Below are 15,000 nucleotides of genomic sequence, written 5' to 3'. Positions count from 1 at the left end.
ACTGCTGTGTGTGTGTGTGTGTGCCGCACCACTGAAGTAACTTGATCCCACATTATTTACCTCCACCAGCAATGCAATGCATGGCGTGTACGGGAAGAGGAAAGAAAGAGAAAGGAGGAGGGGGGTGGAGGGGTGATGGTCGGGGGGTTGGGGGGGGGGGGGGGGGGGGGGGCGGGGGGAAGTGAATAAAGCTGACACTCTCTCTCTAGGTAATGTAAATTTCAATGCAACAGCTATGGGACCTTTCTTCGCCGCCGATCGAGAGGGAGGTTATTTGCTCATAGTATGCGAAAAAAAAAAAGAAGTGTATTTACAGGAAGAACAGATAACAGCTATGGTGCACTGATACTATGAAATCAGTAGATTCATGCGTGGCCTGTAAAATGAGTTCACACACACACACACACACACACACACCCCATACAGAGAGAGAGAGGTGAAAGAAAAAAAAAAGCATTAATAAAAACATTTTCATGAATTTGGGACAAATTAAACGCATTCAGTTAACCATGAAAAACAAAAACAAAACAAAAAACAAACAAACAAACAAACAAAAAAAAAAAAAAAAAAAAAAAAAAAAGGCGAAGTCGAACTGAGAGAATGGGAGAGACAGACAGACAGACAGAATATCTAAAAAAAATACATTGAGCAACTGCGAAGCCTTCATGACACCACAACGTACATGCTGATGGATAGCCCCGAGCATCGTCGACAAGATGTTGTGTCCCTTTGAGAAGAGCAAATTAAAGTTACATTCCTTGCTCGCGTTCTTGGTTCCCACGTTTTAATTCGGCTATTTCAGTTTTATACTCCACCGATAAGTTGGGTTTGTGTGTGTGTTTTTGTGGACGTTTGTATTCATTTGATTTATGTATAGATAATGTTCAAGAATTTATAATCGCCCTACTTTGTGTTCATATGTTCATACGTTACTTTCAACACTAAATATTGTTCATAGAATTTAGTTGCCATGTGGATGGTGTACTTAGGATGGACTGAAGGGTTTTAGGGCCCCCTCACACACTGTGAGGATTGATGACAGAGTCAGGGCCTCACACACATTGTGAATACTGAACAGTGGGTTATGAACTGCTCACACACTGTAAGGAATGACGAAAGGTTAAGGGCCTCCTCACACACTGAAAAAAAATGACCACAAGGTAAAGGGCCCCCTCACACACTGTAAGGAGAGACCACAGGGTTAAGGCCTCCTCACACATTGAGAGATTGACCAGTGTCAGGGCCCCTTCACACACTGTGTGGGATGACAAAGGGTTAGGGCCTCCTCACACACTGAGGATTTGTCACAGGGTTAGGGCCCCCTCACACACTGTGAGGATTGAACGAAGGGTTAGGGCCTCCTCACACATTGAGAGATTGACCAGTGTCAGGGCCCCCTTCACACACTGTGGGGGATGACAAAGGGTTAGGGCCTCCTCACACACTGTGATAATGACCACAGGGTTAGGGCCCCCTCACACACCGTGAGGATTTACCAAAGGGTTAGGGCCCCCTCACACACTGTGAGGATTTGTCACAGGGTTAGGGCCCCCTCACACACCGTGAGGATTTACCAAAGGGTTAGGGCCTCCTCACACACTGAGGATTGACCAAAGGGTTAGGGCCTCCTCACACACTGAGGATTGACCACAGGGTTAGGGCCTCCTCACAAACCTTGAGGATTTACCAAAGGGTTAGGGCCTCCTCACACACTGTGAGGGATGACAAAGGGTTAGGGCCCCCTCACACACTGAGGATTTGTCACAGGATTAGGGCCCCTTCACACACCGTGAGGATTTACCAAAGGGTTAGGGCCTCCTCACACACCGTGAGGATTTACCAAAGGGTTAGGGCCTCCTCACACACTGAGGATTACCAAAGGGTTAGGGCCCCTTCACACATTGTGAGGAATGACCACAAGGATTAGGGCTTCCTCACACAGTGAGGAATGACCACAAGGATTAGGGCTTCCTCACACAGTGAGGAATGACCACAAGGATTAGGGCTTCCTCACACAGTGAGGAATGACCACAAGGATTAAGGCTTCCTTACACACTGTGAGGATTGACCAAAGGGTTAGGGCCTCCTCACACACTGTGAGGATTGACCAAAGGGTTAGGGCCTCCTCACACACTGTGAAGATTGACCAAAGGGTTAGGGCCTCCTCACACACTGTCGGGAATGACCAAAGGGTAAGGGCCCCCTCACACTGTATGTGGACTGACCAACAAGTGCAGAATGATAAACTGTCCTGGTACTTCAATCAGAGCAGTACAGCAGCCTACTTAACTGCCAGTTTACGTCCGGTATCAACCTCATGATCTCCCTCTCTCCCTTGCGCTGAGCAGTCATGATTACCATCAATTTATTTCCATGAATTTCATTCGTGTCAGCTGTCGTATGTTGTGTTACATGTGTTTTGTGTGTGTGTGTGTGTGTGTGTGTGTGTAACTGTGGTTAAGTAAAAGTGGTGTATGTATGTGTGTGTATGTATTTCATGATAACCATAATCAACATACTTATCTATTTTTATGTTAAGTCATATATTGATTATTATTATGTAAATTTTTACCTAGGGAGTTCTTGGTTAGTGTGTATAGGATGGGGAGACAGTGGGTCAGACAGGCAGGCAGACAGGCAGAAAAAAAAACAGATAAAAAGCTGAAAAAAAAACCCATCACAGCAAAAACAACAACAAACAAAAAACTAAGAACGCACTGGAAAGTAAAAATGACCTTTATTTTCTTTTAGCACCAAAGAAATCACCTTACATGAGATATAGCCATCAGGCTCAATAACTGAAGTACATAATCAGCATTTGTGTAGTCAAGCATCATGGAAAATATAAACAGTTCAATACACAGCCAGCTTCTGCGCACACGGCTGCAGATGGGGGTATCTGATTCTTTTTATACATCTGAAATTTTTTTTTTAAATCTTGCTTTCCATTAGAAATAGATTGTAGGAGACTTATGTATATATCTGACTGTACATACATGGCTCTGTGTGTGAGAGTGAGAGAGAGAGAGAGAGAGAGAGAGAGAGAGAGACATTTGTGGGAATGAAAGACAACAAGATGTGTGTGCACACACTGAGTGAATGTGTGCTTTTGGCAAGTATGTTCTTTCATGGTCAAAAATTTAATGAGAATACATCATGACTTTCTGTCTTGTTAATAATAATTTCCTGCATCCATATAAACAATTCATGACAATTATTTCTACAATTAACAAAAAAAAAAAAAAAAAAAAAAAGCAGAACAATCTCACAGTTCTTGTAAAACTTTCCAAATAGTTTGAACAATAACTTGCCCTTTGTATCATGCAAGCAAACTGAAAACATGAAAGCACTGTTGTGTACAAGCACAGAGTACTGATGAAAGGTTCTTAGTCTGTCTTGCCATCCTCTCCAGCTACTGGTATGAATTTAAGTTAAAATCCAAAGCAGTCCTGTACTGGCGTTATCATTAACTACTGGTTGCTGATTATTGACTGGCATGAAAAACATTATGTTTATGGCATGGGGAAAAGTGATCAAATCAAATACAATTTGTTTTAAAACTAACCTTTGGCAAACTGGTAGTGCTGAGATTTTGATTCCGATTTTTTTTAAAAAGGAAAAGAAAACAAAAACAAAACAGACCTTTTCAAGGATCTGACGACACATTCATTATCAATCAAAATGGAACCGTAAGAGATGATGGATGATGTTTTGACAGCACAAGCATACACAATCAAACAGTACCACAATCATGACAAAAGGAAGTAGAACATATTACAACGACTCTGATCCTGAAGGTCTTTAACAACAGGACAAGCACGTTCAGCATCATCGATTTTATAACATAGCAATGTCATTATTTTTCTTCTTTAAAAAAAAAAAAAAAAGTTTTATTATAATAAAAACAAATGCAAAGGGAAAGACTGCTGTTACACACAGACACACACTGAACATGTACGCGCTTACAGTGATTCTGTAGTTAAACAAAACCACACAGGTTTCAACAAACAACAAAGTGGAAGACATGACAAATATTAAAATGACAGGACAGATAGATCTCTTGTATGAAATAACGCAGTATGCCTTTCGCATTCTTAAAAGTCTATGATCAGACTATTATTTGTCAATGCTGTACAATACAGGTTTGATCATTCACTAAATCTATGAATAACAGAAAAGGAAAAAGAACTACCACCACAACCAGTTTCACAGGTAGCAAAAATACTGAAGCTCCAGAATTTCTTAAAAGTTGCAACAAGCACAACTCTCTCCGTGTTTAAAAAAGAAGAGAAGTCCTGGTTCTCACACTGAAAACAAATTCATATTCATCATTGCGTACAATATTCCTTCCTTGCTATAAAGCAAATAAGATTATCAAAAGGGATCAGACACTCACACAAACACATGTCAGCACGTGCACATGCACACCAACACACTTTTTCTCTCTCTGCATTGAGAAAAAAAAGTAGGGGGATCTGGACAGAAAACATTTCAATGTATGGCTCAACAATATGGACGGTTCAGGTTTCGTGTGCGCATATGTGCGCTGGATCGTTAGAAGTGCCGTTCAACATCTACAATATTATTCTAAGCTACTTTCACTCCTGTGTGGAAACAAAAAGCATTCACACACCCACAAGACAACGCACAGGAACACTACTGATAACAAAATCTGTGATCTCACACAGTATGCTGTGCATTCAGCACAGTGGTGAATCTGTGGAAGGCACAGTGCATATTCAAGCATGCTGAAAACAAGCAGTACATGAAGTCTATGTTACAACAGAACTAACAATCTGGTTACACTAACAACAAAGCAATGCAACCATACTGGTATTTAATTGACCCTTGTCGCACATACATCATACTGTTCACAAGCACAGGTGGTCGTTATGTACACGCATGAACTCGTGCATATACACAGCGCAGTCCATGCTCACATACATACGCCTCTCACAGAACATGTTCCCCCTTCTCTCTCCCCGAGTTAGAGTTTCATAAGTTACAGCCGGCAGACCTGGCTCCTGCCACACTGACGACAGAAGCGTACAGTCATAATTATAAAAGTGCACTGACATGCGGTCATACAGGCCTGACAGAAATGGTCTGACATCGTCACTGACGAAAAATGTACGGACAGAAGTATACTAACAGAAACGTGCTGCTGGTACTGTCTGGACACACTTCAGGAGTGGAAACAGAAGGCGACTTTAGTCAACTTGAGTAGACTTTATTTGTTTGCCTGTTCATGACAGAAGTATACTGACAAAACCCAGCTGCTAGAACTATACTGTCTGGACACACTTCAGGAGTGGAAACAGAAGACGACTTGTCAACTTGAGTAGACAGTATTCGTTTGCCTTCTCACACTAATCCCTTAGTGATAGATATCATAATTCTCTTATGTCTGTTTATGTACAGCAGAAAGCTCTCCAGAGTTCTCCACAAGTTGTCTTTTTCTTTTCTTTTTTATTTTTTAGCCAACATGGACCAACAGTTCATTCTGCCCACCGCAAACTTGCACAGGTCCTTTGACTGGAACTGTTCACTCAATGTGTCCATGAAATTAATACTGAGAATCTTTTGAACTGTTTCTTCCCTTCTCTTCCCTTCCTTCACTTCCTTTCTTACTTAATTCAAAACAACACTTGCCATGTTAGCTTATATCAAATATAACACCAATATTCATGCAAAACAGTGACTCAAGAAAAAAGTAACAGACATTGATTCATGCACATGCAAGACAAACATTTTCTTCTTTTTCTTTTTAAGAGAATTTCATTGAAAAAATGTACACAAAGATTATCTCTATGGAAAAAAATGCATTTCTGGTAATTATGTTTCAAAACATTAACACCTAAGCCGATTAACAGCACTGTGTCAAGTTTAAAACATCAACAACAAAAACCCCACTGAACACATGCATATTAAAAAAAAAAAAACACAACCGCCACCACCACTTAAAGCATGATTCATTACCTTCTTCAGCACATTTAAGCACCTTAAAACACAACAAGTGTTAAACTCTAGGCACTGACAACTATCACTCTACATTTTCCACCACCATCACCGGTATTCCAGCAAGTGACAGATTTCCTTATCCTCAAAAAGATTGTTTACGATTGTACAATTAAAATCTACCTGTACAATGACGATCTGATAAGTCCTTCTTCTTCTTCTTCTGCGTTCACTCGTATGCACACGAGTGGGCTTTTACGTGTATGACCGTTTTTACCCCGCCATGTAGGCAGCCATACTCCGTTTTCGGGGGTGTGCATGCTGGGTATGTTCTTGTTTCCATAACCCACTGAACGCTGACATGGATTACAGGATCTTTAACGTGCATATTTGATCTTCTGCTTGCATATACACACGAAGGGGGTTCAGGCACTAGCAGGTCTGCACATATGTTGACCTGGGAGATCGTAAAAATCTCCACCCTTTACCCACCAGGCGCCATCACCGTGATTCGAACCCGGGACCCTCAGATTGAAAGTCCGACGCTTTAACCACTCGGCTATTGCGCCCGTCAAACCATCACCGGTATTCCAGCAAGTGACAGATTTCCTTATCCTCAAAAAGATTGTTTACGATTGTACAATTAAAATCTACCTGTACAATGACGATCTGGTCAAGTTCCACTCTCCCAACCTCAACTCTGCTTCACCTTTCTCTGGGTATCAAAATGAACATACTTTAAACTCTTAAAAGATTCACAATGAAATATTCTCTGCAGTTATATTGAACATTTATTTTGACGAATGGCCCCGGTTTCACTCTGTAATCTCTCTCTCTCTCCCCCATTACATTACTCCTTAGGTGATGTTCACTTTCCAGTGTTATTATTCTTGCTTTAATGTTAGCATTAGTATTATCATTAATATTATCTTTGTTGTTGTTGTCAGTGGTAGTTGCGGTAATAGTAGTTTTTTTGTGTGTGTGTTTTTGTTGTTGTTGTTTTTCTTGTTTAGTTTTGTCTTGCACTTCAACCTTCTTTTCATTGTCAAATAATGTGTGTATTTTCGCCATTGCGTTTGTGTATTGCTTGTTACATATGAACGAGCACGATATAAGCTGATGCTTGTTGCTCAAGTCTTCTTAATTGAACGCTGTATTGCACCTTGTTTCTTGATATCTATATGGGTATCAAAATGAACTTACTTTAAACAATGTATCACCGTCTACAAAAACTGATGTCTATCTGAGTATCAAAATGAATATACTTTAAACAATGTATCTCTGACTACAAAATCTTATCTTTAAATGGGTATAAAAATAAATATATTTTAAACAATGTATCACCGACTACAAAAGCTCAGCTCTATCTGGGTATCAAAATGAATATACTTTAAAAAAATAAATCACCGACTACAAGAAGTAACTTCTGGGTATCAAAATTAATATACTTTAAACATTGTATCTCCAACTACAAAAACTTACCTCAATCTGGGTATCACAATGAATATACTTAAAAAAAATATTTCATTGTCTACAAAAACTGACGTCTATTTGGGTATCAAAATGATTATACTTTAAACAATGTATCTCCCACTACAAAAGCTCACCTCAATCTGGGTATCAAAATGAACATATTTTAAACAGTGTATCACCAACTACAGAAACTGCCTCAAATGAATATACTTTAAACAATGTTTCACCAACTATAAAAACTTGCCTCTATGCAGGTATCAAAATGAACATACTTTAAATATATGTATCACCGACTACAAAAGCGTCCATCCATGTGTAGAAAAATGTGAAAGTTTCAAAAACAAATACAACCACACAACACACACAAAAAAGAACTTACAAATTCCTCTAAGCAAATGCTATCGAATATTCAAGAGTCTAAAGATCAGACAAAACATTTTCATCTTTTTTTCTTTCTTTTTTTTTTTTTTTTCTTTTAAATTACAAATGCCGGATAAAAACGTCCAAATGTGAGAGTACACACAAAAGCCAATGACACTGGTCAGATCATTTCAATGTGCCCGTTCCTGCCTCGCAACAAATATCCGCAGGGAGATGACATGCAAAAGTTTTCAAATAAACAGGAGAAAATGCAAAACCATTAAATACACGAAGAAAAAAAAAGAGAAAAAAAAACACACAAAAAAAACACCAGCACAAAGTATCAAACCACCATCCATTTCTCCCATCAGTAATCCATGGGGCAACAAAAGTGTTACAATTAAGAAAATGAATGCAAGGAAAGAATTATCATGACGTGCGTGGTTAGCAAAGTCTTGGTACGATGACGTAGGGCTGATAGGAAAACACGTCATTGAAAGGTCATTGCTATAGGAACCGCATCATAAAACGGCGTTGAGTCGATCAGCGATTTCAATGAGCGAACGACGCTTCAGCCCAGACAGCAGGGAAAAACGGTTTCTTAACCGCTCGCAGCGAAGTCCAGAATATTTCAAGTCATCAACCGAGCGACTGATAATTCTACCTGCCAGAAGGAAAGGCTTATGGGCGCGTGGGTATGGACAGGGCAGAAAAGTTGAAGGAAGTTCGATTCGTGGAATGCGGGGCCGGGGTGCAGTCAAGAGTTTGTTAATTGGAACGTTCTAGGTTAGAACACGAGTGTGTGTCGAAGTTTAGTAACCAGTGTTAGATTAGAAGAAAAGGGACAGTAATATTGAGTGTTCGTATGAGATTTTCATGGATGGAAAATTGATGTCCAATAGAAAAGAGAACCTTGGAACAAACCTGTGAGTTGGAAGCTAGTTCGTATATTGTTTTTTTTTCATTTGAGAATTAAAACTTTGTCTTCGTTTGAACTTTAAGAACTGGTGTACTTATGGTTATTGTGGATGAAGCGTCTGACACTTAAAAATCAACGAACCTGGAAGATTTGTTATTACATTGCTACATCTGCCTGTCAGCTTTGTTGAGTAGTGTGTTAATAGCTTATCTTCCCATTATTCAAGTTACTCTTCGTAACAAAAAAATGCAAAACCATTAAATACACGAAGAAAAAAAAAGAGAAAAAAAAACACACAAAAAAAACACCAGCACAAAGTATCAAACCACCATCCATTTCTCCCATCAGTCATCCGTGGGGCAACAAAAGTAAGAAAATAGGCAGTATAAAAGTACATATTTTCAAACTACAGCAAACTGAGGACGTAGTTAGATTATATTACATAAATGCATCATTAATCAAATCAATTTTTTTAAAAGGAGTAAAAAAAAATATGCAAGCTTCATAAACCTTGTAAGTCGTTCAATCAAGAATAAAAACAAAAAAAGCATAAAATTTAAGAGGTAACAGGGTATGAAGAACAAGGCTGTCAAGCCTGGTAAATGCTTTTCTTCAAGTTCATGGGTGGGTTTTTTGGGTTTTTTTTTATTATTATTCTTTTTTTTCCATCGCAATGCATGTTTCTATGACCAGTGAAATGTCTATGATCTTACGACCTTGAATGAAGTCAAGGCAAAAACAGGTAATCAGTTTTGTTTTTGACATCACCACCCATGAATTAAAAAACTGCGTCAGAACATACCCAAACTGGGCCCAGATTATTCTTGCTGTGACACTGACAAACAGCAAAACTCAAAAGTATAACTTCTATTATTATTTTGACCAGCTGCACCCCTTAAACTAGACCACATCCAATTGTTTCAAAACTTACTGAGGAATCTGAAGTCAGACAGATTATGCCATCTATAACCTCTCCCCTTTGTATATTTCTGACTGATATCGATATCCTTCATATCCGCTTAATGCAAACACTAAATCTGTTTCTTTGACTATACAGACCTTGAGCCCAAGTCAAGATCATTTTCAACAGGCTGATATTCATTCATCTGCACAAAATTTGTATGAAAATTGGTCCTAAAGTGTTCAAGAATATGAAGGTGATGTCTGGGTTTCAACAGTAAAATGTTTTGCCACGTTTTATCAACATTAAAACAAAGAGCTTCTGTGGGAAGAGCCTAAGTCCTCAAAAACATTTTTCATGACCGCAAAACCTTGAACAAAAATCTGGATTTAAAGCTTGAAAGAAATCACTTGTCTACAAACACACACACACATACACACACACACACACTCAAGACACAGCTTCTGTATCATAACCCGTCTCCAGTTCTTGAGAACAAGAAACGAGAGAGAGAGGGGGAGGAGGGGGTCGGGCGGATGGGGAGGGGGGATCACACACAATAAAAAAAACTTCAACAGGACAGAAACCAACACTACAGTGAGAGAGACGGCCAAGGGATGGTGACAGTGAGAGGATGGACCCCGACCTCTGCCCTTCATGGGTCCACGAAGGAGATCATGATGTAGCGGGTGCCGTTGGTGACGGTCAGTCCCTCGTGGTAGTGGGTGAGGCGACCTGGGTGCATGAACATCCACCCCTTTCTGGGCGAGGTGATGGAACAGTTGTAGCGGATGAAACGGCAGCCTCCACCCTGTCAACATCACATGCACACACACACACGTGCACGTACACACACACACACACACAGACATGCACACACATACACACAACACACACGCACACACACACACACGTACACACACATACACACACGCACACACACACACACACACACAGAGTCTGTGTGAGATCCTGGTAAAACGGTGGCAGATGCTACAAGCTCTCAAGTCTTTTTTTCTCCTTTTCCTGCTACATAAATGAACAGAGGATAAAAAGCACAGATGGATATCCTAAAGCACCCTGTTTTGGACAAGACTACTTACTGTCATGTTCATTCTGCACGGCACAGCAATCTCATGCTGGTAAGAACATGCACAGTTTTACGGTCACATTTGTGCATGGACACACGTTTGTTTTCTTTCAAAATATTTTCAATCTTGTACGGTTAGTTTATCAAGCAAACTTCCATGATCTGCTAATCTCTCAGCACTGTCTAAACTATGCCTGCTCCTGGCAATGTATCCTGTGTGAGGCCTGTCTGCCTGCCTGCCTGCCTGTCTCTCTCCACTCCTTTTTATGACTCAGACAACAAATGTCTCACAGGATCTCACCCCTCTACAGCCAGCCAGGACTCCACCCTCCCTCACCCACCCCTAACATCCCCTTGGAATGCCAGCCAAAAGGAGGAGTTTGTATTATACTCCATGTTTGGTGTTACATATACTTACCATGTCAAACTGATGCAAACTAGGCCTATCGGTTTGCTCTGCTTGGCCAAATTCCGCGCGGCTAACAGTGAAAAGACGAGCAGTCTTGGCCCGGCCCGCTCTCAGCCAATCAAACGCCTCTAAAAGCTATAAGCGCTGAATCATTCCTTTGGCCAAGGCTCTCCACGCCATCTTGTCAGGTTTACGCTCTGTCTCGTCTTACACTTTTTTTGTCTATTAAGTGTATTCATTTGGCCTTATTTTGCTGCATGCAGCTTGCATTTATTGTATTCTTACATTCTGTGTACTCGATTCGACTCGGCACCCTCGATTCGTTCGTTTTTCTATTTCAACGATGATGAATGCTGCTGTGAAGGTCCATTCAGGTTTGGGACTACTCGACAAGACTGTACTCTCATAACATTTCCAGGCTTAGAGATACAGGCACACCTGCACGTATCCGGCCAGGAAATTTGAGCAACACTCCCAATCAAGCCCACAGTGCACTCAGCTCTGAGCACCTAACAACTTGGCCCACAGGGCTTTTGAAAATAAGTGGCAAACACACTCCTGAATAATGGGTCCCGATCAAGACCCTACTGTTTACAACTGTTTCAGATGAAAGAGACCAATCAGGGCTTTATTTAGTTTTGAATTTTTGGAGTGGCACCTAATTTGCATAATGATATTATTTTAAACTAAGAATATCTTAACTGACCTTTCCAACCTTCACTGCAGTCAATAAATGCAGAGTGTGTTGCTGTGCTTATGAGCAGGAGAGTTAGTTTATTTTCGTGGTGAATGGTTCACGTGAATAATGGCGTCTGACCCAGTTTCTTCTCAGTCACAAGGCACACAACAGAATCAGACGAAGGGGCCCTATTGGGGCTATATATGTTTCCGGATTAAATCTATTTCAAACCGTGTGTGCTTTCCTGGATTCGTTTACATTTCATTTCTTACCCATTCAAATGGGTCGTATGTGGGGGAAAGTCAGGGGAGCTAACTGGCAGTATTGAGTGAGTTCATCTCAAAGCTACTCGAGGGTCTTCTCACCTCAAAGTCGATGCCGGGCCTGTTGAGGGCGATGTTGATGGTGTAGGTGGAGGAGTCGTGGTGGGGGCGCAGGGACGGCTGTTCATGGGGCCGGTAGCGCACAATGAAGTTCATGATGGAGTGAGGGGGCTGCAACAAGCGAGCATGACAGTGATGCACTTCATGAGTTTCAGTTTCAGTGGCTCGAGGAGGCGTCACTGTGTTCGGACAAATCCATATACGCTACACCACATCTGCCAAGCAGATGCCTGACCAGCAGCGTAACCCAACGCGTTTAGTCAGGCCTTGAGAAAAAAAAAAAGGTGAATAAATAATAGATAAGCTTTCATAAATAAATAAATAAATAATAATTATAATTAAAAAATTTTTTTTAAAGTAGTAGTAATAATAATAATAATAAAATAATAATAATAATAAATAAATAAGATAACAATGATGATAAATAAGCAAATAAATGTAAAACATGAAGACACACATTCACACATACTCCCACACATGCATAACAGATATGCACCAAACATGCAGTTTCACAAATATGAAAGCAGTCAAATACATATAAACGTACATGAGTTCCAACACACACACACACACACACACACACACACACCACACACATTACCCTGCACCTCCTCTACCCCCCTCCTCCACACACTCATTTCTAGTCTACGTATCGCAGCTTCCACGGCACACACACTTCATGAAAGAAAAGCAATAAACCAGTTTCCCTGATACTGCCATATTTTTGTCAGGATATTTTTGAAAAAATGACAGAATTGCTGGCTGCCTCAGCTATTCTTCCACAAAGGAAATCAGGATATTGCATGATCCACTGGTGATGGATGTAAAACCAGTTTTGTCTGAATCGCCGTACCCTCACGGCAGGGATGCAAGCAGAGACCTACCCGAAGACCTTAAATCCTTCTTCTGCCCGTATGTAAGCGCGTAAGTACTATGCAGACTCAATGAAACAGGCATTCCAGCCTGGACACTATCACTGTATCATTAGTTTCTCAACACCGTGATTTGTGGGATAATATGATGAATTCTGGGAAAAATCGTTAGGAGGACAAAAAAGGGGGGGGAAATTTAACCTATATAACAAACAATGAAACATAATTTTACATATAAGATCAGGCAACAATACTCAACATCCACACAGAAAGCATCTTTAATTTATCAGACTGCAGTATCCATCATACCCAAAAGTTCGCTGGTGGGGAAAAAGATCCAAAGCATCAAAGCAAAACAATGCCAAACCTTTATTCAAAGCAATACATAAATCACACCCTTTCTTGTTACGAAAACAATCAAAACTACTCCCTCCCTCTCTCTTTCTCTCTCTCTCACACAAACACACACACACACTCACACACACAAAGCTACACCTTACCCACTATTATCAAAAAAAAACCAATCTGCAATGGATACTTGTCCATCAAGGTGTTACACTTCTTGAACAGTAGGAGCTAAAGATGAAACAAAGTGCCTAAAGGAGCATTTTCAGGAGGTTTTGTCTGGGTTTTTTTTTTGGGGGGGGGGGGAGCAGGGGGGTTTCGGGGGGGGAGTCTTTTTTAATTCAACCTTTTTTTTTTTTAATTCAAACTTCCGAAATGGCAATAATGTTTTGGCGCTTTTTTTTTTTTTTAAACACTAGCTGAAATAAAATCGCTTTGTCTTTTGTCGCTGATGGATCCGCGGTCTTGCCCTATCTCCCACACCTGGCTGGAGAATCACACTGAGCAGCCAGTCATTCGGATGAGATGATAAACTGAGGAGGTCCGATAAGCAGCACGCACCTGGCAAAATGAAAAAATGCCCACGACGACAAAAAGGGGGTTTCTCTGGCAAAATTCTGTAGAAGAATCCACTCTGATACACAAACACATATGCATGCGCTCGAGGCTTGAACAGGGTTATTTATATTTGTATTTCTATTTGTATTACTCTTTTTTGTCACAACAGATTTTTCTGTGTGAAATTCGGGCTGCTCTCCCCAGGGAGAGCGCGTCGCTACACTGACAGTGCCACCCATTTTTTAGTATTTTTTTCTGAATGCAATATTGTTTTCCTATCAAAATGGATTTTTCTACAGAATTTTGACAGGGACAAGCCTTTTGTTGCCGTGGGTTCTTTTACGTGCACTAAATGCATGCTCCACATGGGACCTCGGTTTATCGTCTCATCCAAATGACTAGCATCGAGACCACCACTCAAGGTCTAGTGGAGGGGGCGAAAATACTGGCGACTACCGATGTGATTAAAACCAATGCGCTCAGGTTCTCTTGCTTACTAGGCAGACGCGTTACCTCTAGGCCAACACTACACTATTGTCATTTGCCAAAAATGTAGGTAGGGTATATGGATTTGTCCGAACGCTGAGAAACTGAAACGGGAACTGGAAATGGACTCACGCGGTGAAAGTATCCGATGAAGACCTTCTCCTGCAGGGGCCGGATGTAGGTGTCCAGGATGTGCAGCCAGTGTCTCTCATAGCCCACCTGGTTCATGTGCAGGTCCACTGTCGGCACGTTCTCATAGCCCCCAGCCAGACGAGGGTCCTGGGACACACAGGTAAAACGTCAAAATCATCAGCCGTGGTCACAACTAGGGCACACAGGTAAAACGTCAAAATCATCAGCCGTGGTCACAACTAGGGCACACAGGTAAAACGTCACAATCATCAGCCGCCGTCACAACTAGGGCACACAGGTAAAACATCACAATCATCAGCCATGGTAACAACTAGGACACACAGGTAAAACATCACAATCATCAGCCATGGTCACAACTGGGACACACATGTAAAGCATCATAATCAACAGCCAAAATAACAACTGGGACACACA

General features: G+C 40.9%; 1 protein-coding gene and 1 long non-coding RNA gene across 2 annotated transcripts in view; one reads left to right on the top strand and one right to left on the bottom strand.

Annotated features, from left to right (window-relative positions):
• Positions 1-2,724: 2,724 nt before the first annotated feature.
• LOC143287720 (uncharacterized) lies at positions 2,725-8,184 on the top strand. Its single transcript, XR_013055990.1, has 2 exons — positions 2,725-5,204; positions 5,325-8,184. It is a non-coding gene; the product is annotated as an uncharacterized LOC143287720 (long non-coding RNA).
• Positions 5,618-15,000, bottom strand: part of LOC143287719 (procollagen-lysine,2-oxoglutarate 5-dioxygenase 1-like) — a 41,309-nt gene continuing 31,926 nt past the window's right edge. The window contains exons 17-19 of the mRNA XM_076595953.1: positions 14,566-14,712; positions 12,155-12,283; positions 5,618-10,422 (exon numbers count right to left, since the gene is read on the bottom strand). Of these exons, the coding sequence (XP_076452068.1) occupies positions 10,267-10,422; positions 12,155-12,283; positions 14,566-14,712 (432 nt within the window). The 3' untranslated portion in view covers positions 5,618-10,266. The remainder of the gene's footprint in view (positions 10,423-12,154; positions 12,284-14,565; positions 14,713-15,000) is intronic.

The sequence above is a fragment of the Babylonia areolata genome, chromosome 11 (genome assembly GCF_041734735.1).
Source record: "Babylonia areolata isolate BAREFJ2019XMU chromosome 11, ASM4173473v1, whole genome shotgun sequence".
In the NCBI taxonomy this organism is placed as follows: domain Eukaryota; kingdom Metazoa; phylum Mollusca; class Gastropoda; order Neogastropoda; family Buccinidae; genus Babylonia; species Babylonia areolata.
This window is presented reverse-complemented; position numbering and strand designations above follow the sequence as displayed.